This window comes from Hylobates moloch, unplaced genomic scaffold (assembly GCF_009828535.3).
Source record: "Hylobates moloch isolate HMO894 unplaced genomic scaffold, HMol_V3 SCAFFOLD_5, whole genome shotgun sequence".
Taxonomy (NCBI): domain Eukaryota; kingdom Metazoa; phylum Chordata; class Mammalia; order Primates; family Hylobatidae; genus Hylobates; species Hylobates moloch.
This window is the reverse complement of record NW_026652280.1, coordinates 83,245,403-83,270,228: the sequence shown is the minus strand read 5'-3', so window position 1 is coordinate 83,270,228 and position 24,826 is coordinate 83,245,403. Positions and strand designations below refer to the sequence as shown.

Sequence of the window (24,826 nt, the reverse complement as noted above, 5' to 3'; positions counted from 1 at the left end):
CCGTGGCTTGGGAGAATCGTGTAGACAAGAAGAGCGAGTCCAGTGGCGTGTATCGAGTGCTTGCTGCAGGCAGGTGCTCTGCGTGTATCACCTCATTCAATTATTTTATTTTATTTTTTGAGATGGAGTTTCACTCTTTTTGCACAGGCTGGAGTGCAATGGCGCGATCTTGGCTCACTGCAACCTCCGCCTCCCGGGTTCAAGTATTCTCCTGCCTCAGCCTCCCGAGTAGCTGGGATTACAGGCATGTGCCACCACACCCGGCTAATTTTGTATTTTCAGTAGAGACAGGGTTTTACCATGTTGTCCAGGCTGGTCTTGAACTCCTGACCTCAAGTGATCTGCCCACCTCGGCCTCCCAAAGTGCTGGGATTACAGGCATGAGCCACCGAGCCCGGCTACCTCATTCAATTATTTATATATATATAATATATAATATATATATATATATATTTATTTATTTATGTATTTTAGTTTTTGAGATGGAGTCTCACTCTGTCACTGAGACTGGAGTGCAGTGGTGTGATCTCGGCCTACTGCAACCTCTGCTTCCTGGGTTCAAGCGATTCTCCTGCCTCAGCCTCCTGAGTAGCTGGGATTACAGACATGCACCACCACGCCTGGATAATTTTTGTATTTTTAGTAGAGATGGGGTTTCACCATGTTGGCCAGGCTGGTCTCGAACTCCTGACCTCAAGTCATCTGCCCGCCACGGCCTCCCAAAGTGCTGGAATTACAGGCATGAGCCACTGCGCCTGGCCATCTCATTCAATTATTAACACAAGTACAATTTTTATCCCCATTATATGGTAGGAAACAGAGCCCTAGGTTAGGTGAGCCACCTGCCCGAGATTACTTGCTTGTGGGGAGCTGGGGTTTGAAGCTGCGATTTGATTGCTTACAGCGGGGTGTGTTGGTGAGACAGCAGGCCTGGTGACCCATAACCCTGGGCAAGTCCTTGACCCACCTAATCCTCAGTTTCTACCTCTGTGAAATGGGATGGATGATATTGGCACTGTACCTGCTGGTGGCCTTGCTGTGAAGATGCAAGTAGTCCCCACGTGATTTTAGCACACAGTAGGTGCTCGTCAGCATGGGTTCCTGGTACTGGGTCAGCAGTCATGGTGCTGCAGGCTGCCTCTGGAGGTGGAGGGAGGTCGATAGGGAAGGCCCTGGCCCCTGGGCCCTGGCTGGGTCCCTCTGCAGTGGGCAGCCTCTCTGTGACCTCCCTGGCCCCTCCTTGTTCCAGGGGTGGCTGTGAAGGTGGAGGAGCCCAGGTATAAAAAGGACAAGCAGCTCAACGAGAAGATCTCCCTGCTCCGCAGCGACATCACCAAGCTGGAGGTGGACGCCATCGTCAATGCCGGTGAGTGGCTGGCCTGAACCAGAGACCTGGTGGCCGCCCTGTTACCTTTGCTCTGCTCTGCTGTGCCAGGCCTGGGTGGACGCCACCTGGCTCCAGTGAGGCTCGGGTTGCTGGCGAGGACGGCCTGCTGGCGCCATGGCAGCCCAACGCGTCGGCCACTCAGGCTCCTCTTCCCTTGAAACCCTGACCTGCTGTGTCGGGGGCGCCTTGCTCCACTGAGACCCATTAGTGGCCGGGGAAGGGGGAGAGCTGGGCTGAAACTGGGCTGCCCTGCCAGGAAGGCAGAGGCCATAGCGGGGAGGTCTGACCTTGGGGGCCACAGAAGCCCCAACCACCGCCTGCCTTCCTCTGCCTTTGGCCTGGCCTGCCCCCCCTTCAGACCTGGGCAGGTGAGGGAGCTTGTCGAGGGATAGTGGGGGCAGAGAGGTCCCCTGCGGCGCCCTGGCAGCTTTCCAGTGCCTGGAAACAGGAGCTGCTCAGCTTCCTGCACTCGCCTCTTGCTGGCTTGGCAGTTTATTGTGATGAGTATGGGAGCCGGCTGCTTCTTTGTGGGAGGGAGGAAGGGGGCTGCTACTCCACGCAGCTAGTGGTTGTCTGGCAAGGTCAAAGGCGCCAGGAAAGACGCCATGCCTTTGGCATGGGGTGCCAAGGGCTGGTTAAGTCCAGGAGGTGGCTTGTGGAACAGGTCGAGCGGCGGCTGAACCCCGGCCCTCGCCCGCCTGCTCGCTCGCTCCTTTGCTTACCTGGCATCTGCACCAAGCATCGGAGGAAGGGGGGGCCTCTTTCTCAGACCCTGAATGTGGGGGGCAGATCCTGTCGTCTTGGGCTCCAGCTCACAGGGAAAACCCTGTTGTGCCAGCCCCTCCCTAACCTGTGCAGGCCCAGGGCACCCCCGGGAGCTTCTCGAGTCTCTTTCGTCCCCACTTTGTTCTTGTAGTGGTCGTGCCTGGCCCCAGCGCTATCCTCCAGTGACTCTGGGGCGTGGTGGTGCCGATGCTGTGAGCATTTCCGTTAATCTCTGTGAGTGACGGGCTCTAGGATCCGGAGAGGGGAGGTCACTCGGCGGCCCCAGGGCTGGTCCATGGGGTCTAAGTTGTGTTTCCTGAAGCAGCCTTGCTCTGTGCGTCTTCCCACCATTGACTGCAAAGCTGGATAGTCATATGGGGGTGCCTTGCCCACACATTACCTGTCTAGGCACACAGGTGACAAGTTACACATAGGCAGGAGTTTCTGCTCAGAGTGGCTGGCTGAGGGGAGCAGGGAGAGCTAGGGTCACCTTGGGCTTCTGCAGGTGGTTCTGGTGTGTTTCTCTAGGGCCACTAGGATGAGAACTGCTAGTCCATCTGGGTACACACGGCTAAGACAAAGCCACATCTGGGTTGGCAGACGTTACAGCGGCCTAGGGGAGAAGGGCATTCTTGCTGCCTGTGCCCAGGAGGGGCTGGCCTGGAACAGAAGGGCAGAGCCTTGGGGCTGTGGCTGAGGGGCCAGTCAGGCAGGCCAGTGGGTACTCCAGCCCTGCCAGTCACTGGCAAGCATGTGAGAGGTACCCCAGCGATACCTTCTTGCTGAGCTGCAAAGTGGCCAGAGGGAAAATGAGGCAGCTTGTGAGCTCTGTCCCCCCTGGGTTGGTGGTTGGCTGCAACATGGGCCAGGAGAGAGGGTACAGAGACCAAGGTGGGGTGTTGATGGGTGCAGATGGAACGGGGGCACTCTGGAGGCTGCACCCGGGCTGTGGGCGTGATTAACGCTGCTTCCTAAGTGCCCTTGGGAGTCACAGGCTTTGGATGCAGCAGCTCCATCAGAAGCGCTTTAGTGCCAGCTCCATTTGCACCAGGGCCAGGGCTGGAGCAGTGCTGGCTGAATTTCTCTGGGGACTCCCCTTCTCCGTGTCCTTGCCTAGGCCTCTGTTTCCTCCTCTGCACAATGAGGGTGTCGAAGAAACCATCCGTCAGGTTACTGGGGGCACTCGGAGCTGATGCACGTGACGTGCAAATGACGCACGTAACTCAGCACCTGGTGGAAACCAGGGCTCAGCACCTCGCAGAAACCAGGGCTCAGCACCTCGCACTGGTGCTGAAACTGGTGTCATCAGCGCCGTTCTGGGCATCACCCCTGTCCTGGGGGTGCCGAGGGACTTGGTACCTCCTGCAAATGATCAGCTTTCGGCTCCCCCTGCTTGCCTCAGTTTACCCACATACCTCGGTGTGTTCTCCTGGGATCTTTTTGTTCTAGACTCTCACAGCCAGGAGGACCCGGTACCCGCCTGGAGTCCCAGGGAATGACGGAGGCAGGGTCTGAACACGGGCTTCCCACACAGAGCCCAAGTCTCCTTTCAGCCGTCCAGGGCTTTGTGGAACCCCAGCGTTCAAAGTGGCCTTGGCACTGGTCAGACTTCCAGGGTCCTGGGTGGCCTTAGCTCCCACCCCAGCCCTTTGCCCACCAGGGGGCAGCAGAGATTGCAGTTCCCAGGAGCCCATAAATCAGCCTGTTTATTAGTGGAATAAAAGTCGTCGGCAACGGCGGGGCTTTTCGGGGCTGCATAAATCTGCGTCTGTGCCTCGTGAAACCCATATGTGCTTAATTCATATGTAAAGTTTCAAGCAGGAAGAGAATACGTGTCCATTAAATTCTATTTGACTTGATTATAATCATTAGCCGTGAATAATTGCTTCTCAGTGCCTACCGCGGAGCCACCACAATAAGCCAGAGGAGAGAGCAATTATCTTGGGGTGGGGATTTTTAAATTTATATTTTTGAAGCCAGGAGCAGTGCTGGCCCCGCGGGCGTCAGTGGCCCATGGAGAACGCCGTGGGTCACACTGGGCTGGGAGCTTGAGATCTGGATTTTGTTGTGGGGGGCGGTTCTCTTTGTTCCTGCTGCCATATGGGAGGGGCTGTCGCTGCCTGGGCTTAGGTCCAGCTGCAGGGATGTGGAGGGGAAGGGTGCAGTGGGAGCTAGGAGAGGGCTGTGAGGGAAAGGAGGCGGGGGGAGCTCCCAACCCCCCACCCTCCTTCATCCTGAAAAGCTGTGGGCTTGAAGGGGCCTCCAGCCAGGCTGTGGGCATCTCTCCTGCCACTCAGCAGGGCCCTGGGGATCCTTGGAGAGGGAAGTTGCCAGGTGTCCCCCTGCCCGTTCCCCTCACTCCTTCCCCTCCCTGAAGAGGCATCTGCCTGTGACCTTCCTCAGGCCTTTGAGAATCTGACCCTGGGCAGGACATAGTAGCTCACCCCTGTAATTCCAGCACTGTGGGAGGCCGAGGTGAGAGGATCACTTGAGCTCAGGAGTTTGAGACCAGCCTGGCCAACATAGTGAGACCCTATCTCTACAAAAAAATAAAAAAAAAATAGGCATGGTGGTGTGTGCCGATAGTCCCAGCTAGTCAGGAGGCTGAGGCAGGAGGACTGCTTGAACCTGGGAAGTTGAGGCTGCAGTGAGCCATGGTTGTGCCACTGCACTCCAGCCTGGGTGACAGAGTAAGACCCTATCTAAAAATATATATATATAATAGAACATCAGATTCTGGGCCAGGTGTGGTGGCTCACGCCTGTAATCCCAGAACTTTGAGAGGCTGAGACAGGCGGATCACTTGAGGTCAGGAGTTTCGTGACTAGCCTGGCCAACATGGCAAAATCCCATCTCTACTAAAAATACAAAAATCAGCCAGGCATGATGGCACGCACCTGTAATCCCAGCTACTTGGGAGACTGAGGTAGGAGAATCACTTGAACCCAGGAGGCTGAGGCGGGAGGATTGCTTAAACCTGGGAGGTCAAGGCTGCCATGAGCCATGATTGTGTTACTGCCCTCCAGCCTGGGCAACAGAGTAAGACTCCATCTCAAAAAAAAGAAAATCAGACTCTGAGTCTGCACACGGTGGCTCACTCCTGCAATCCCAGCACTTTGAGGGGCTGAGGCAGGAAGATTGCTTGAGCCCAGGAGTTTGAGACCAACTTGAGCAACACAGTGGCACCCTATCTCTACCAAAAAAAAAAAAAAAAGAAAAAAGATTAGCCAGGTGTGGTGGTGCATGCCTGTAGTCCAGCTACTTGGGAGGCTGAGATGGGAGGACTGCTTGAGCCTGGGAGGTCGAGGCTGCAGTGAGCTGTGACGGTGCCATTGCACTCCAGCCTGGGCAACAGAGTGAGACCCTGTCTCAAAAAACAAATAAAAATAAGAAAATCAGATTCTGTTTCCCTGCTGATCTCCTGGCATTTGAAATTCAGGACTGGTTTCCACTCTTACATTATTGGGCTATGAGATGTGATTGGGATGTGTGTGATGGTGTGTGTGTGAGGTCAGGAGTTCGGCCTGTGTGTGTGATGTGTGTGGTGCGTGTGTTTGTGATGTAGCGTGTTTGTGTCTGTGCTTGTGTGATGCGTGGGGTGTGTGTGATAGAGTGTGTGTGTGAGGTCAGGAGTTTGGCCTATGTGTGGGGGGGTGTACGTATGCATTTGATGTGTGTGATGCGTGTGTGTGTGTGATGTGTGTGTGTCTGTGCTTGTGTGATGCGTGGGGTGTGGGTGATGGAGGGTGTGTGTGGTGTGATGTGTGTTTGTATGGGATGTGGGGGGAGTGAGGTGGGAGGTTGGGCAGAAGCATAGAAGTGGGGATGCCGGGCTGGCAGGTGGCAGGGCTTGAAGTTACAGGGACGGGACAAACCCCCACACCCTTAGGCACAGTGCAGGCCTCCCTGGGCCCTGTCCCCGTGGGCTGCCAGCTGAGGCCGCTTGCTTGGGCAGCACCCGGGAGAGTCTCAGGCTCCTGCCATCTGTGCCGGCCACGGCTCCTGCCCACGGGAGCATGGCGCATCCATCTTAATGAAATTGGGCTGCCGCGCGCAGGAGATAAGCCAGTGAGCCCTCGCAGGCCCCCTCTTCTGGAGGAGGAGATTCTTAGAGCCGGTGCCTGCCTCTCCAGCCTTGCCTGTGACCTCGGGCCTGTTTCTGGGGAGAGCTCCAGTCTCAGGGTCTCCACTAGGGGGTGCTGTGGCTTCCAGGGTGTTTATGTCTCCTTTTCACCACAGGGGTGCAGTGACCTTGACTAGGCCACCTCCCTGCACTTGAGTTTCCTGGTGCATCAGACCTGTGTGTGTGGACTTCTTGTTCCTGACAGATAGCAGAGTCCTGGGCAGGACATGTCTGGGCACAAAGAAAGATCCCCATTCTTGGCCAGGCACGGTGGCTCAAGCCTGTAATCCTAGCACTTTGGGAGGCCGAGGCGGGCGGATCACTTGAGGTCAGGAGTTTGAGACCAGCCTGGCCAACATGGTGAAACCCAGTCTCTATTAAAAATACAAAAATTAGCCAGACACAGTGGCACGCGCCTGTAGTCCCAGCTACTCAGGAAGCTGAGGCAGAAGAATTGCTTGAACCTGGGAGGCGGAGGTTGCAGTGAGCCGAGATTGCACCACTGCACTCCATCCTGGTTTCTGGGTGACAGAGCAAGATTCTATCTCAAAAAAAAAAGAAAGATCCCCATTCTTGGCCAACCCAGGGGTCCGGCTGCCTGGCTTTGGCCTTCATGTCATAAGAGGACAGGGCAGAGATGGATGAAAGTCTTTGTGCAAAGATGGAAGGGATCTTTTGCGTCAACGCCAGCCCAGAGCAGTGAGCATGGGCTGTGCTCACCATGGCCAGGAGCAGGTCGGGGTCCCAGCGCCCCTGCTGGCCACTCCGTAGCCTCTACTTCCTCATCTGAGAAATGGCATCAGCATCAGTTCCACCACAGGGCAGGGGCAAGGAGGACAGGAGTTCAGGCCTGTCCAGCCCTGGGCCCAGGGCCTGGCACATGGAGAGTCCCCAGGAAATGGTTACTGGAAAGTCAGGAGCGAGAGCAACTAAGCAGAGTATAATGTGACAAAGCGCTAGGAGCAAGGTCTGAACAAAGTGCCACGCAACACCGCAGGGACCAATTAATTCTGCAAGGAGGTGGCGGGAGGCGAGGCGGGTCGGCAAGCCTTTGAGGGGCTCGGGTGTGCGGCAGGGACGGGTGGGAAGCCATGTTTCACAGCGACAAGCCGACCTTGCAGGGAGATTTTTAAGCCGCTTATTTACTTAAAGTAAGTCATGAAGTGGCGTTCTGTCTCCTTAAGTCTTAGGGCTTTGATTTGTGAGAATCTGCTGGCCGCTTATCACCGCCCTCCTCCCAAGCACCAGCAGCCCCTGTCTCATCCTCTCCTGCCGCCTGGAGGGCCCAGCAGAGCCTGGCCTGGTGAGAAGGAGCAGGCCAGGACCTGAGTCGCCACCTGAGCGGCCACCCGCCCCTGCGCCTGGCCGTCCCCGGGTGCCACTTGGAGTCAGTGATTTAGAGACCGCCTTGATGGACTACCAAGCAGGGGGCCCGCAGGGATGCGGACTGCCTTGTGGGAAGTGATCTGACGCTAAACTGTCGCCGTGAATCGCTTTATCTGTCACTTCAGATTTAAATGTGTTTGCTGAGGCTTGCCGGCCGCCACGACAGCAGAAACCTCTCCGCAGTGGGCAGGGGAGGTGGCCGGGCCAGCAACGAGCCCAGGGCTGGCTGCATAGCAGACTTTGCTGCTGGAACCTGCTAGCTGCACGGGCCTGGCTCTGGGCTCCCTCCTCCTCAGGGGAAGCCAAGCGCGGGTGAGGCCAGGCCACTTTCCGGTGCTCCGGCCACTCTGGATGTGTGCAGTGCTCTCAGAGGCCCGAGAGGCAGGCAGGATTGTTACCCCATTTTCGGGGATCAAATAACAAGCCCCACCTCAGCAGGTGACTTCAGGCACTTTCATCCATGCAACATACATAGATGATACGGCTGCTGTGTACCACTCCGTGGGGTGGGCCTGGGCTGCAAAGGACACAGTCTCTAATTCCAGATAAGGAGTGACACGTGTGAATGGAAAAGGAACCATGGTGCATGAGAGACAGGAGTCTGGCCTGCAGGGGAGGGAAGCAGTGGGGAAGGCTGCCTGGAGGAGAGGGTGCTTGGGTTGGACGGGGTGCTAAGTCAGAAGTCGGGGCAAGAGCATTCTGCGGGGAGAGAGCACAGACAGGGAGGGGTGAGGTGGACAGGACGCTGTGGGGAGGCTCTGAGAGGTCTGGAGTGAACCACGGCCCGGGCCTGAGTTGGGGGGGCTTGGTCAGATCACTTGGGCTGCTGGGTGGAAAAATGGGGGCAGGGAGCATAAGATAGTAAGGACAGGGAAACCTAGAGCTTGGGGTGGGAGGTGGTGTCTCCCTCTAGGTCTAGGCTGCATTCATACCCTGTGCAGTTAACCTCTCTTGCACCATTTCAGTCTCATTGTGCTAATGGTGAAATGGAGGCTCAGAGATGTGAAGCAACTTACTTAAGGTCACACAGCTAAATGGTAGTAGAGCTGGAATGGGAGGTTTGCCGAGCTCCAGAGCCCCCAGGAAATTTTGTGTGTGTGTGTGTGTGTGTGTGTGTGTGTGTGTGTGTGTGTGTGTGTCAGGGTTGGGGAAAGGAAATACCTCCTCTCTGTTCTCGTTTTTTTGGTTGATGAATTTGAGTTCTGAGAGTGGGTGTGTCCTGTCTGTCCTCATGGCCAGGAAACTGAGAGATGGGGCAGAAGTTTGCCATAGGGGGGAGGGGTCGTTGTAAAAAAGATAGGACCAACATCTGAATCTGGGCTCCTGGGTCCCCTGAGGCCTCCTGGTGGGCTCCAGCTCCTCAGCCTGCCCGGCATCCTGTGTCCCAAGCCCCTTCAAGTCTCCGGCGTGCCCCATGGAGCCCTGGCTCTGGAATGAGGGTAGCCTGTCACCTGCTGCTTGGTACTGAGTGTTCCCTCTGCTCGACACGCTGCATACGTTGCCTCGTGTCTGAGTCAGGCACTGACATTTCCCCCATTATACAGATGAGGACACTGAGGACACTGAGGCACCCACGGGTCATGGCTCTGGGTAAAAGGCAGGGCTGGGAATCAAACCCTCATCTTTCAGATTTGGGGTTTAAGAGACAGACCATCAGGTTTTTTTCTTTCTTTTTCCTTTCTTTCCTTTCTTCCTTCCTTTCTTTCCTTTCTTTCCTTTTTTCCTTTCTTTCCTTCCTCTCTTCCTTTCCTCCCTCCCTCCCTCCCTTCCACCCTCCCTTCCTTCCTTTTTTTTGACAGGGTCACACTGTTCCCCAGGCTGGAGTACAGTGGTGCAATCATGGCTCACTGCAGCCTCGACCTCCTGGACTCAAGTGTTCCTCCCATCTCAGCCTCCTGAGTAGCAGGGACCACAGGCATGCCACCCCTCCCAGCTAATTTTTTTATTTTTTGTAGAGACGAGGTCTCGCCATGTTGCCCAGGCTGATTTTGAACTCCCAGGCTCAAGCAATCTACCTGCCTCAGCCTCCCAAAGTGCTGGGACTACAGCCGTGAGCCACCATGCCCGGCCCAGGTTTGCTCTTTCGCTAGCTCCCTCTGGGTTGTCTGGAAGTGAGGGGCAGAGTTGATCGGGGGGCCAGTCAGGATGCCTGGGGTCCAAGAGGCCCCTTCCCCACATTAGAAAGCCCGGAACACCCAGACACGTCCAGGAGCTAATTTCTACCAGTGCAAGAGGAGGGCAGCTCATCCCCACAAGGTCGGGCAGTGGTTACATAAATTCATAAATGATGGATCCCTCCTGAATTATTGAGATGCCCTCATGGGCTCGCAGGGCCTGGTCCAGTGAGTGGAGCATTGGCCGGGGGGCGGCACTCAGAAAGGACCTTCCAGGGTCCTTCCATTCCAAGGTCTTCCGCCCAGTCCCCTGCTTCTTACCTGAAGTTCTTCTGTCATTTCCACGGGGAATGTGAGAGTAGACTGTGGACCCAGTAACTCTCTGTCCTGGGTTTCAGTAGATTTCTTTTGTAAATTTTTTTGTAGAGGTAGGGTTTCCCTGTGTTGCCCAGGCTGATCTCAAACTCCTGAGCTCAAGTCATCCTCTTGCCTCGGCTTCCCAACATGATCGGATTATAGGTGTGAGCCACCATGTCTGACCTGATGTTTGTTGAATGAATAAGTGACTCCATGCCCGTGAGACTTGGTCAGGTGGTGGGAGGGGCTGCACGAACCAGTGACACCCTCTAAGTCCCCTCTTCCTGCCTAGCCCAGCCCCCTACCCCACCCCCTGGGCCTGAAGGGGCTGATCCATTTTACAGATTAGGACGGTGGTGGGCATTTCTGGGTCCTCGTGAGGTTCCTGGCTCCTTTCGAGACGCTGGAGGTACAAGGCCCAGTGTAACCCAGTGCCTGCCCCCCTGGCATTTGGAGTCCTGTAGAGGAGGACAGGGGAGGATCTGAAGCCCAGAGGGGGACAGTGACCTGCTCAGGGTCACACAGCAGGAAGGTGGCAAAGCAGAACTGCAAACCCAAGGGCCTTTTCTCCCCCTTGCGGCAGACTCGTAGTTAGAAAGCCCCAGCTAGGAGTCTGCTGCCCCCACATGGGGTGGCCACCCTGCCTCCCACCCTGTGCCCAGTGTCCCGAGCACATCCTCTCTGGCCCCTTCCTGTCCTTGAGGCCTCAGTGCCCACACCTGTGCCCCTGCCTGTGTCCCCGGTGTGCTGTCCACCTGAGCGCTGAGCCGAGAAGGCCAGAGCTTGTGGGAATGTGTGTGTTTTGAAATTAATGGGGACCATTAAATTGGCCAAGCATGAAAAGGGCTGGATCTGCAGCCCTTGGCTCGCTCTCCTGGAATGATCCGCCAGTTCCTTGGCAAGGCGCAGCCGAACTGGTTTCAGGGCTCCCCAGGAGGCCGCGGCTTGCCCGCCCATTTAACGGATGGGTACTCTGTGTGCCTAGAACATGAAGGGGTCTGGCTGCAACAGCACACGGTGGCCACGGTGCCCCCGCTCCCCGGCTCTGTGCAGATGGCAGTGTCTGTGGGTGCGTTGACTTGAATCTTTGCCCTAGACCTCTAGAGTGGGTTCAGACACACTCCAGACCCTGACCCTGGGGCTTCCTGGATGAGTCCTGGCCGGGCCTGGTCCCAGCTTGGCGTGGATTCCAGGACATAACAGGATTAACAGTCAAGGACCCAGGCCCCGTCTCCTCACCTCCCCCACCACAAATAGCCCCATCTACTGTGGATTCTCCATGTGGACATTTTCTTAAAGATAGGGTCTTGCTCTGCCACCCAGGCTGGAGTGCATTGGCGTGACCACAGCTCACTGCAGCCTTGACCTCCTGGGCTCAAGCAATCCTCCCGCCTTAGCCTCCCGAGTAGCTGGGACCACAGGCTCAGGCAACCATGCCCAGCTAATTTTTGTATTTTTGGTAGAAGTGGATTTACACCATATTGCCCAGGCTGGTCTCAGACTCCTGGGCTCAAGCGATCCTCCTGCCTAGGCCTCCAAAAGTGCTAGGATTACAGGTGTGAGCCACTGTGCCTGGCCATGTGGGACATCTTGTAACTGAGAGTTGGAGTCCTGGGTACAAGTCCTGGCTTCACCGTGTACCAGCTGTGTGACCTTGGGCAAATCACTTAACCTCTCTGAGCCTGTTTTCTTGTCTGTAAAACAGGGATAAGAGTGCATGGGGACCCAGACCCCAGCACTGTGGGTTTGAGAAGAGACCGCTTGTGTAGCATGCTCAGTACAGTGTCTGGCACAGAGCGAGCGCCCAGGAGATGCCAGCTGTAGTTCTCGTTGCCGTAGCTGCTGCTCTGGAAGGGCTGCTGAGACCCGCTGAACCAGGCATCCTATCAGCCAGCACCTGCCCTGCACCCAGCACTTGGTGGAGCTGGGAACAGGGTAATGGTCCCTCTATCCTGAATGGGCTGAAGGCACCTCCTTCCCATATTCGTGGAAGGGAATCGAGTCACCTGCTGGACCTGGCATGGCCGAGGGGACGGCCCTCTCCTGACCGCCAGAGTCTCTTGGATGGATTTCCTGACCATGAGGGCGCAGGGCAGGCAGACTGAGCCCCTCACTCCCCACTGCCAGCAAGGCGCCTGCTCTGCCTTCCATTGGGAAGGATGTGTGGTCACATGGAAACGGCCTGTGCAGTGGGGCATGAGGTGGGCTAGGACAAGGGATGTCCCCAGGGAAGCCATGTGACTGAAGTGGCCCTGTCAGGGCCTGGTTGCCATCTGCTGAGGCCTAAACTGCCAGAGAAGGCCCCTGAAGGCCTTCAGGGGTGGGGCGGAGGGCGCTGGCATGTTTGGTTGGCCAGCTTCGGAGGTCCCACCCAGAGGCCAGGGCAGTGGCTGCTTACCAGACAGAACTGGCTAAGATCTGGTTCCACCACTATGTTGGGCAAGCCCCTGCCTCTTTTTTTTTTCTTTTTTTGTGAGATGGAGTCTCACTCTGTCACCCAGGCTAGAGTGCAGTGGCCCAATCTCGGCTCACTGCAAGCTCCGCCTCCCAGGTTCACGCTATTCTCCTGCCTCAGCCTCCCGAGTAGCTGGGATTACAGGCGCCTGCCACCACACCTGGCTAATTTTTTATATTTTTAGTAGACACAGGGTTTCACCGTGTTAGCCAGGATGGTCTTGATCTCTTGACCTTGTGAACCGCCCCCCTCCGCCTCCCAAAGTGCTGGGATTACAGGCGTGAGCCACTGCACCCGGCCATCCCCTGCCTCTTTAGGCCTTGGGGTTTCCCATCTGTTCCTTATGGGGGCATTAATAGGAAAAAAATGCATTACTGCCTGGAAGGCCCAGCACACTGGAGGGGCTCATAAACGGTAGTGATTGTTATTAGCAGTGAGGGATCTCACTTTACCACCCATAGGACTCTGAGCCCCTCGAGGGCAGGGGAAGCTCCATGGACTCTGGGTCTCCGTCCCTGGACAGGGCTCCTCCGCGGTGGGGGCAGCCCAAGCATGCCTGCCCCTGGAAGGACATACAAGAACTCATGATGGCTCATGGCTAAGCAGGCTGCCCTGGTAGGCACGGCTGTGTGGGGGTCTCCTGCTCTGTCCACTCCTGCTCTGTCCACTCCTGGCAGGGGCAGGGATGCGGCTGTTGATATCCGCGCCGGGTGTCAGGAGATGGAAGCCAGGGAGGACGGGAGGATGCAGGAGCATGGAGAGCATGTGGGCTGCAGATCCGGGGGAGGATGGGCACTAGGACGGAGCTTGTCCTGACGGTGGTGCGGGAGGCAGCAAGCAGAGGCAGGGCTGAGAGGTCACTGGTGGCTTCCTCCACTGAGGCATGGCTGGCATTCCCTTCGGTTCATTAAAACCCATCAGTGGGCCGGGCGTGGTGGCTCACACCTGTAATCCCAGCACTTTGGGAGGCCAAGGTGGGTGGATCACCTGAGGTCAGGAGCTCAACACCAGCCTGGCCAACATAGTGAAACCCCGTCTCTACAAAAATACAAAAATTAGCTGGGCATGATGGCAGGTGCCTGTAATCCCAGCTACTCGGGAGGCTGAGGCAGGAGAATTGCTTGAACCTGGGAGGCAGAAGTTGCAGTGAGCTGAGATGGCGCCACCGCACTCCAGCCTGGGCAACAGAGCACGACTCTGTCTCTAAAAAAAAAAAAAATTCCCAATCAGTGGCACTGGCACCCACCTCCTGGCGGCAACAAGTGGCCCTTGAACGCCCATTCCCCACTCTCCTCCTCCCCGCCGCTGCCTCCTCCTCCTCTTTGGACATTGTAATTGCGGTAAAAACCAGAGTCGAGCGAGCAGCATCGCAGGTGGGGAGAGAGGCCCGGCTGTCAGCCATTCCTCTGCCAGCAGGGCCCGCGGCTGTTTTATTATTGCCGCCTGGCTGTATTTCAGGTACGGTTTAAACATCATCAAACGCCACATCCCTTTTGAAAATCAAGAGCTACCTTGCTGAGGACGTTGAGGAGAAACAGGAACATTAAAATCTACGAAGCAAATGGCCCAGAATTGACATTTGTGACGAGAGCTTTGCAGCTTCAATTGTCAAAGGAGCTAAATCCCCTCTGGCAGCCGGCGGGTTCCCCGTGAGGGTCACAGGAAGGTGGAGTATGTTTGCCCGGGAGGAGACCAGGCAGTGCTGGGGAGGGGGTTCTGTGAGTCAGCTGACTGCCTCTCAGGGCCTCCCTGGCCTCGGCTTCCACCCAGCCTCCTCTTTCTCCTAACAACGAGGCAGGAGTCTTCCGGTGTGCATGGGACAGGGCTGGGTTCAAGTCCTGCTGTGGCCACTTGCTAGCTCTTGTGACCTTGGCCAGGATACACCTCTCCCCTGAACCTCAGTTTCCTCATCTGTAAACCCAGGAGAGCGATGTCCCCTCTGAAGGCGGAGGACGGTGCATGCAAACACTTGACAAGTCATTGGAATTCAGTAAATGGTGACTACTGTCACCAAGAAAATGGGCATGTGAGCTGGCATTAATTTTTTAAAAAACATTTACTTATTTCCACCGAAAAATAGGAACAGTAAAATTGAGAACCATTAAAACAGGAACAAAAAGAACCAAGCCACAGCAGGGGATGCTGAGCTGGGTATCTCCTAAGAACTGTGCTCCTGGTCCCACCTGGAATTCTGCTGCCTGGATGCCCTCAGCACGTGCTTTCCAGGCCACCAGCCTCTTGCCTGGTTCCTGATCACGGCCTGCTCTCTGCCCTGGCACCTGCCACTCGATGCTGGTGTGTGGCCTTCCGAGGAACTGTGGCTCATATCTGCCCTTGTAGTTTACACTCTCGATGGCTACTTGGGGGTATCTTGGCTCCTGGTATCCTCTCCTGACCCGGCCCAGATGACACCTCAAAACTAGGCTGAGCAAATCTGTTGCAACTGAATATGAGATGCAGCTTTGAGCTTCCCAGCAGCCACTGCAAAATTTGTAACAAGATTTTAGGATCCGTAACTCCAAGCTTGGAAGTCAATTTAAATTTCGGCTGAATGCCTCCTTTTCTTTCTCCTCTTGGCCTTTTTTATTCATTTTTCCTCTCTAGTATCCTCACCAACTATTCTTTATCTCCCCCAAGGGTGGTTTATCCCTTGCTCCAGAGCCCATCCCAAAGTGCTTGCCCCTCACATGGCTGTGCCCCAGCTCAGGAGACCCCCCCGCCGCTGCCCTCCTATTTGCCGCTGTCGACTCCCGTGTCGTGCTCATGGCAGCTGGCCTCCGGGCCTCTTGTCTTGCTCAGGCCCACTGGGTTCTGCTGTTGCTGTTTCTCTCAGATGAGCCTGTGACTAATAAGCGTTGCCCCTGGGGGGCTAGCAAAATCTTTCCCTCCTTAATATCGGAGTTTAAAAATGTGTCACCATCGATTTGAAGAAAAGCCTTGTTCCTGCTGAGAAAAGCGGCCTGGAGATTCGTCTCGCCTTAGGAATCACACAAGCGGCTGCATAAATTCAGCACCACAGAGAGCTCTCCATGCAAATGCTGAGATGCCCACTCCAGCCCCGTGCCAGCCCTCCCTGCTGCTCCCGGGGGCTGGCACCCCCACTTCCTTATCCCCCCATCCCTGCAGAGACTTGGGGAGGCCCCTGTGCAGGGAGGGTCTCCCTGGTTGGAAGATCCCCATCTCCCGAATCTTTCCACCGCTTTTCAGAGGCTGAGCCCGTAGCTAATTCCACGTCACGATGTGTTCTAATCCCGGAGAAAAAGGAGGATGAGTGACTTCCGGGCTTGGGGCTCCTGGAAGCCATCTGGGTCCCTCACAGGTCGGGGGGGTCCCTCTGACCCTCTCTCGTGGGTCTGCCCTGGACAGGCCTTGTCTCCTGGCCTTGTTGCATCCTTGCCTGGAAAGGACTGTTGGGGTCCTTTGGTGCATCCCCCTGCCTCCAGGCAGGCCCCTCCCCTCTGGACCTTGCCCTCATACTGGGCCCAGCCTTGCAGCTGCTAACATGTCCCACTCTCATCCAGCAGCTCTCCCAGCCCAGAATAACCATCACAGTCATGGCCTGAGAGGTGGCTATGAGTCCCACTTCTCAGGTTGGGAAGCTATGCTATAGAGACCGTAAGTGACTTGTCTGGGATCCAGGAAGCTTGAACCCAGATCTTTTCCCTATGTATCCTGGGATGTGCCCTTAAATGAATCAATGAATGGGTGAATGGATGAATGAATGAGGAGGTGTGGGCACACGGTGACCACTCTAGGTGTTGTTCTGGTTAGTGAACTTGGTGACAGCCCAGGATGGGTGTGTCTGGAGAGCTTGAGGGAGGGCTGAGGTTTCTGGTCCCTGATGGGATCCCCTCCCACTCTGCCATCGAGGTCATGGTGGCCACCTTTGTGGCAGTGTCCTTTGCATTCCCCAGAGGGCTCAGCCGAGCGTGGCGGGAGCAGGACGGTGGGTTTGGCTGCCTAGGACTTCCACCGGGCCGCCCGCAGCATGGGCCGTCCCCTGCACTGGCTGCAGCAGGGGTGACTTGGACCAGCCGGGAAGCTGCTCCAGGGGTCCTTGCAGAGAGCTAAGTGGGGGAAGGGGAGAGAGGGCAGGCACGGGGTGCCAACGAGGCTTCCCTGGTTCTTGGGGAACCACACAGCCTTGGGCAGGGGCACCAGGGAAGAGGGTAAGCAGGCAGTTTGCAGTCTCTCTGGCTGCCGTGGGCCCTCGGAACATGTGCTGGGTGGCCATTTACCACCTGCCGCAGGGAATGCTGCAGGCTGGCCCTGCGCTGCTCCCCTCAAGCTGCAGAAGGGGCTCCTCGAGGACTCCCGGCAGCCGTTACTCTAGGAAAGGAGGGGCTTTATTTTTCCTCCTCCTTAAATGTTATTGCCTTTATAGGCTTTGGAAATCAGTTTTACGGCCTGCGTGTTTGTCCGCTGAAATGTGGGATGCTCTGGAAGGAAAATAAAATGCAGGGATGGTTCTGGCCCTGAAAGGTCAGGTGGCCGAGGGCAAGCGGTAAGGGCTCAGGTGTCTCCTGCAAAGCTCAGGGTGGGGTGGAGTGACTGTGATGGACATGGTGACCTCCAGAGTTGAGCGGCCCTGGCCGGGGTTGCCCTTTAGGGACCGTTGTAGCTGGAAAGGGGGACAGGGAAGGTGTGTGCCAGGACCGGGTGGGGGCCTGGAATTCTAGTGGGAGGGCCGGACTGAGGCTTCAGGACCTGTCCCGTTTGTCATATGGTCCCCGCTAGACTGACCTGGGATGGCGAGAGTCATTCTGTCCTCTGTGATGCCCGGGTATGCCAGCTGGCTCCCCTCAGGTGCCATCTGGGGCACCTTGCCAGCCACTGGCAGTGTAGACTTCTCAGTGTAAGTGAAAAATAAGCCCTCTGGGTTTTACCAGTCAGGATGCAGGCCTGGCAGGGGCTCTCACCTGCAGGAGATGCCTCATCTTCCAGCAGAGTTGGCTGATCGGGAGCTGGGCAGGGGGCAGAGATTCAGCGGGAGCACCCAGCAACTCACACAAATCTTCCTGCCTTCCCTGGGACCAAGGACCCTGGAGGGAGACTCTGAGGGCCCCGCCCTAGAAGAAGGCTGCTTCTCTACTCCTCTCTTAATATGCGAAGAGCTCCTACAAATCAATAAGAAAAATGGGTGAAAGATGTGGACAGGCAATTCCCGGTAGGAGAAAAACAAATGGCCAGTAAACAAGTGAAAAGACGCAGAACTTCGCTAGTAATCAAGAAAAAGCTAATTGAAATGAGAGACATCATTCTTCACCCACTGGAGAGGCAGGTGCTAGAAGTATTACTGTGTACAGGTGTGGCGCAGCCAGGGGAGGCAGGTGCTTCCTCAGGTGCTGTCCCCCACCCCTGCATCTCACACCAAACCCGCACATAGTAGGTGCCTGGAAATACTTGCTTCATGCCAGATAAACAGGGCTCCTCTCTGCTCACAGCAAGTCTCAGCGGGGCTGCTGCCACTGCCTTTGTATCCTTTGCTTTCACTCCTCCCTGTGGGTTCAGCTTCCAGTCTCACCCCTACCCCCCCAGCTCCCTTGCCCCTGGGGTCCTCACGCTTCCTTGACAGAGGCTGGGGTCTCTGGGCCTGGCCTCTCACTAGGGGAATGCTGCTTCCTGCTTCAGGGTTTCAACTCTCTGCGACCTCATGGCTGGTGCCATGGGTGCACTGCAAAGCTCAGGGTGGGGTGGAGTGACTGTGATGGACATGGGGACCTCCAGAGCTGGGCGGCCCTGGCTGTTATCTTGGCTTCTTTGGAATCCCCTGGAATCCACTGTGAGAAGCTCTAATAGTGACCTCAGCCTTCTTGCCCTGATGACCACCTCCATCATCCAGCCCCAGAACTTCTCCTGCCTTTTCTCATTCATTCATTCCCTCTCCTACCCTATCCATTCTAGCTGGGCTGGGTGACTTTGGGCTTTATAGCTGCAAGTTCTGTCTCTGCTCCTGGCCTTTGCCTGGGCACTTACCCCTGACAGGAGCACCCTCTCCTCCATTTCCTTGGCTGACTCCGACCATCCTCCAGTCCCAGCTGAGAAACCCTCCCCTCCAGGAACTTCCCCAGACCTGGGTTTGCCGTCACTCTCATGTACTCCGTAACAGTCATTCATTCATTTCATTAATTCCTGCAGCAGGTGCTGGGGCTGCAAGGGGGAATAAGGGAGATGTACCCGGGCAGCTGGGGTGCCCTAGGGTCCTGCAAGTCACCTGTCATGACCGGATCCCAGGGGAAAACCTATCTGAGAGTCAGGGACAGGGGACAAGGGCCCTGGGTCAGCCCGCTCTGGGAGTGGCTCAGCCCGCTCTGGGAGTGGCTCAGCTTGCTGCACTGGGAAGGGAGGCTGGGGTGGATTGCAGGGCCATGCCCATGGGGTCCGGGTCCAGATGTCTTTCTCTGCCTGCTCCACCTGCGTCCAGTGCTTCCAGAGCACAGGGGAGCTGCCTTTCGGGAGGAGATCAAGGGAAAGAACGCGAGCCACACTTCACACGGCCGCAGCCCCGGGCATCTGGCTCGGCCTCCTGCCATCTCACTTTGCGTATGCCTTCCTGTGCAAGGCAGCCAGCAGGAGAGCTCCAGCCTGGGATCCCCAGCAGTCTCCTCTCTCGGCTCCCTCTGTCCCTGTCCCCCATCTTTTGAGGCATAGCCTGGCCTATCCTGTGCCCCTGGCTTCCTGCCAGTCTTCTTTCCAGTTCCCCAAGCCGAGGTGGATGCAACCTTCCTTTCTGCATTCAAAGGGCACGAAGTGATTAAGACCCAGTCCCTGCTCCCTGTGTAGCGGGGCAGCAGGGCATAGCGTGGGGGCTCCGTGCATCTGTGCAGGAATCCAAGGCGCTGGGGGGCTGCTCAGGGACGGCTTCCTGCGGGAGGTCTTCCTGGGGAGGTCTATTTCCCCCCAGGGCGCTCTGGCTGGGGCTCATGGGTGTGCATTTCCCTCCAGCTCACTGACCTTCAGCCTGGTCTCTTCATGAGGCCTCATGGGGCCAGGACTCGGGGCAGTGGGGGAAACCTGGACAGACCTGGTTCCAGAGCTAACTCCGTCACCATTGCCTTGGGCAAGCTGCTTAGATCTGGGCCTTGGTTTGCTTGTTTTAAAATGGGAGTAAGCCAGCCTGCTGCGCCTCCCTGCCATGAGGATGAAGCTCGGTGACAGATGCCTGGTGCCTGGCACCACTGGCCCCCGCTGCCTTGCCTCTCGCAGATGGGCGCCCCTTCAGGAAATATCCCCTAATTATGAAGTTACAGATCTGGATGGTCACATGGGGAAGAGCCACATTCATTAGGAGACCCGGGCACGCAGCCTGGACTGTGCCAAGCATCTCTCCGTGCCAGCTTCCTGAGGACCGCAGGCTCAATAGAGCACATCCCTGCATCTTCCTGGTGGCAGATTCCATCTGCCAGACCCTGAGGAGCCGCTGACTGGGGAGGGCTTGCTCGGGACCCGCCCATCCCTGGCAACTGCCCCGAAGCCCTTCACCCTGGGTTTGTAATCTCTGCTTTAAAGAGTACTTCAATCCCTTTCCCCTCCCCCAGCCCCACCCCCAGTGACCAATCCATTCGCCAGGGCCGTGATCCAGGAGAAAGCTAATTAAAGAATTTCTGCTCTTGGCTCAGCCTGGACATAGAAGATTCCCCTTGGTCTTCCTGGAGTATCTGAAAACAGGTGGAGAAAGGGGGCATCAGATAAGCCCCGGGAGCCTCCATAATAGGATTAATCCCCCCAAAGCCAGCAGGCATCAAACAGCTCTCCTCCCAGGACCACTGAGAAAGGGCTCGAGAGCTCAGAGGATGTGGGGCTGTTCCTAACCCCATGGGTCCCAGACTGTAGGTCCCCTTGTCCCCAGCTCCCCATGAATGGGAGACTGTGTTCCTCATGAGTTTGGACGGAGTATCAGCCGTTTCTGCATAGTTCTCCAGAGCAGGGGACGGTGCAGAGACCTGGCCCCAGCAGCTCTGGTGTGGGGAGGCCCCACTTCCAGGGCTGCCAGCAGTCACTGTGATGACTGGCATGTAGCAGATGCTCAGTCAAGTGCGCCCCTCCCTCCTGCCACTCACTTCCCTCCAGTTCCCCTTGCCCCCCTCGTCAGCTTCTTTTCTTTCAAGGGCCTATTTACCTCTAGGAGATTTTCATCAACCAACCTCAACAGGCAGCACATGAGCTCCACAGGGCAGGGGGCTCTCGGTCCCATTCGCTGCGTGTTCCCCATCTGAACAGGGCCTGGCATGCAGTAGGTGTTCAATAAAGGCTTGGTTGGCAGTCACATCCTGAGACAGGGTAGTCTCTGCTCCCAGGGAGCTTACACTCTTGCTGCCTTCAGAAAACATCCTGAGGGGCCAGGCGTGGTGGCTCACTCCTGTAATCCCAGCACTTTGGGAGACCAAGGTGGGCGGATCATTGAGGTTGGGAGTTCAAGACCAGCCTGGCCAACATGGAGAAACCCCATTTCTAGTAAAAATACAAAAATTAGCCGGGCGTGGTGGCACACGCCTGTACACCCAGCTACTTGGGAGGCTGAGGCAGGAGAATCGCTTGAACCTGGGAGGTGGAAGCTGCCGAGATCACCTCACTGTACATCAGCCTGGGCGACACAGCGAGACTCCATCAAAGAAAAGAAAACGGGCCGGGCGCGGTGGCTCACGCTTGTAATCCCAGCACTTTGGGAGGCCGAGGCAGGCGGATCACAAGGTCAGGAGATCGAGACCACGGTGAAACCCCGTCTCTACTAAAAAATACAAAAACTTAGCCGGGGGTGGTGGCGGGCGCCTGTAGTCCCAGCTACTCGGAGAGGCTGAGGCAGGAGAATGGCGTGAACCCGGGAGGCGGAGCTTGCAGTGAGCCGAGATTGCGCCACTGCACTCCAGCCTGGGCGAAAGAGCAAGACTCCGTCTCAAAAAAAAAAAAAAAGAAAGAAAAGAAAACGTCCCAAGGATCTTTGAGGGATCACAGAGCCCCCACACGTGGGTGGGGTGAGGGCCTTAAAGCCTGCCCTCCCCGTCACTCTGAGCTATGGCCAAGCTGGGTGTAACCCTGGAGAGAGTCAGGGTGTCCTCACCCGCTTCAGGCAGCTGGCCCCCATTTCCCTCTGCAGTGCCTGGGGCAGGGGTGATAGGGAGCATTTAGACCCGCAGCTCCCTGCGCAGGGACCTCCTGGGGCACTCGCCTGCATCACAAGAATAAAAATGATAAAAACCTGCCACCGAATTCTGGGTGGCAGTAAATTACTTAACACCTGAAACAGGTTGAAATGTGGCCACCGTGGTTTTAATAAGCCCATCTCTGATGCAGTGCTTCCTCGCGGGGCCGGCCGGGTCTCTTCTCGAGGCATAATTTCATCTTGTCCCAGGCTTGGCAGCATTGCAAATAAGATTTCACTTCCCCTGTAAATCTCCGAGGGGGGAAATGCAGGATTTCATTTGTGCTGTCAGTTAGCACTCCAGAGAGCCTGTTTACTTTGCCGCAGGAGGAGAAGGTCCTCTGGAGGTGCTGGACAGGGTGACGGGTGGGGAGGCAGCAGCATGTATGGGGGGGTCCTGGAAGCACGCCTTATTGGGGTGCCTGAAAGTGGATGAGCCAACGCCAGACCCACGGAGGCAGAATTTCAGGGCCAGCTGGGTGCCCTCCCATGCGTCCGGGACCCTCCTAGGCTGGGTGATAAGACTCAGCCACAGAACTTGGGTGTGGGGGTGTGGCCTGGGGTGTTAGACCCCTCCCGGGTTTGGACGCCTCTTCTCCAGGATGCTCGGTGAGGCCAGAGACCCCTCCTGGGAAGTAGTGTGCTGGAGAAGGGAAGCTTCCAGAACCCAGTGGTAGCCAGGTAAGGGCAGTTTCCAAGTACAGGAAAGCAGCCACGGAGGGTAAGGTATCACGCACTCTTTCTCCCGTTTAAGCAGAAACTTTTTAGTCCTGAGTCTGACAAAACAGATGGAGTCAGATACACAAAGCCGGAGCCCCGGGACTTGAGGTGCCTCTTGGCCGCAGGGCAGCCATTCGGGTGTCTTACCCACACATGCCCCTAATCTCAGTGACAATGCAAGTCCTGAGAGATTTGTGGGGAAGGAAAGGGCCCAAAGTGGCTTGGCTGGAGGGTGGCACGGTGGGGGCTGCAGCAGTGGTGGGGGGTAGGTTTCTTGGGGAAACACCCCATCTCCTGGCATCCAGCTGAAGACATGGTGTCAGGGCTCTTTGGGGCCAGCAGGTCCGCTGCAGTGCCTTTGAGGCACTGGCCAGTCCTGCTCGCTCTCCTGTAAGGACGGGAGGCTCACTGCCCCTCCAACCACCCAGTCCTCTTCAGAACAGGTTATGTTTGGAGGGTTTTCCTTTCATTCCTGAAATGCAGGTCCTGGCAATTCCCTCCTGTGCGGCCCAAACCTGGCTGAGCCTCCAACTCCCCTGGGGCGTGTATTAAAACCTGAGATGTCCCCCACACCCACCCCCCATCCTGAAGCCTAAGGCTGCAGCCAGCCTGTCATCCTCTTCAGCAGGCCGTGGACCTGGGAGTGTTGCGGGGGTGCTTTGGGGAACAGGCCCCACCCTGTACGGATGCCTCTCTGTGCTGGACCTGGGGGCACTTTGCTGCCTGGCTCCAAAGGTCCTGCCAAGAACCTGGGCCTCCCTGCAAGAAGTGCCAACCAGCTCAGCACCTGGCTCCGTCCCTGGGGGCCAGGAATACGGGAGAAACCCCCCAGGAGGCTGTGCTGGGGGTGGGGGAGGCCTACACTCTCCAGGCAAACTGTAGGCAACCCGGCCTCCCATGCCCCCTCACAGAGGCTCCGTCACAGCCATAGGGTCGGTGCGGGTGGTTTCTGAGCTGGGCACTCCCAGTGGGTTTACCTGTGTCGTCCCACCTCACCTTCCCAACAGCAGTTGGGGATAGAACTGTTATCATGTACACATGGAGGTGGAAACTGAGGCACAGAGAGGATGAGTAGCACAGGTGGTAACTGGTGGAGCCCATGGGTCTAACCCAATACCCAGGGACTCCAAGGCTCTGCCCCAGGAGGGCAGTGGTGTTAATCGAGTGGTTCCCAAAGGCCTGTGACCAGGAACCCTTTCTGGGCAACACCTCTGTTAGCTCCAGGGGCTGAGGAACACAGTTTGAGAACACAGCCCTTCTTCCCCAGTTTTGAGGGCTCCACAGGTGTCCCCAGATTTGTGGCGCTGCCACATGTGGGGAGGGTGAGGTAAAGTCGGGAGCAGGACTTCCTGGGGGAAGGGTGGGTTCACTGGGGTTGGCAAGGACTGTTGTGCTTGGAGAATCATCCTCCTTGTACTCACATGGATCCATGGTGTGATTGGCTGATTGATTTACTGTTTATTGACTCACTCTTCATTCCTGTTTACGGGGCCTCCTGGTGCCAGACCCCCTGGGGATCTGGAGGTGTGGAGGGCAAGACCTGCCAGTCTGGGCCCAGCCAAGCAAGGCGCTAGGAGGGGTCACCTGTGCGGGTAAGAAAGGCCAGCAGAGGCGTGGGAAACTAGCGCAGCATAGACCTGGAGTCTGAGCCAGACCGGGCCTGGGGGGCGTCGGGGGTAGTGGGCAGAGGGCGGGACTGCACTGCGGCTGGAGTCTGAGGGGGGCAACGGGGATATGGGGGGACACAGGGCCTTCCTGAGTGGGGCACAGAAGTGGACCTGCCCTCCTGTCTACCTCAGGTGGGCGGTGTGCCAGGCCTTCCCCATTGCCTCCTAGTCGTCCTCATCCATGGAAACGTCCTCTGTGGAAACCTGGTTCCCCAGAGAGCCTCCCCAGCCCCACCCAGGCTAGGCCCCAGCCACGGAGATTCCTCCCCACTCCTCCATGAGGCAGGAATACACCAGCCCCAGCGAATAGTAGGCCCTCAGTCAATATCTCCTGGCTGGCTGACTGTGTTCCAGAAAGAGCCCTCGGCAGCCCCAGAGAATGGGTCTCAGGTGAGGGAGTGGGCACCCCTCCTAGGCACCCACTGTGCGCTGGGTCTGAGGGAGAAGTTGGAAGAACAGCCTGGGTCCTTTCCTGGGTGGTCACACTGTGTGCCACACCTTAGAGTGGTCTCTCTTGGGCTGCTCCTGCCCCGGCAGGACAGGAGGTGAGGATGGAGGAGGAGAGTGGGGCAGAGAGCACCTTTGGGGCCCGCGTCACCCCACCCAGGGCCACCTGCCACCGAGAATTAACTTTGCTTCCTTGGAATATGAGGAAAAACCTGTTAACTGTATCCAGACATGAAATCAGATCTCAGGCAGAAGTAATGAGTTCT

At 56.8% G+C, this 24,826-nt stretch overlaps 1 protein-coding gene across 5 annotated transcripts in view; it reads left to right on the top strand.

Moving 5' to 3' along the window:
* Positions 1-24,826, top strand: part of MACROD1 (mono-ADP ribosylhydrolase 1) — a 168,737-nt gene that overhangs the window by 15,886 nt on the left and 128,025 nt on the right. For all 5 annotated transcript variants that reach the window (XM_032153203.2, XM_032153204.2, XM_032153205.2 and 2 more), the window contains exon 3: positions 1,250-1,366. In XM_032153203.2, coding sequence (XP_032009094.1) covers positions 1,250-1,366 — 117 coding nt within the window. The remainder of the gene's footprint in view (positions 1-1,249; positions 1,367-24,826) is intronic.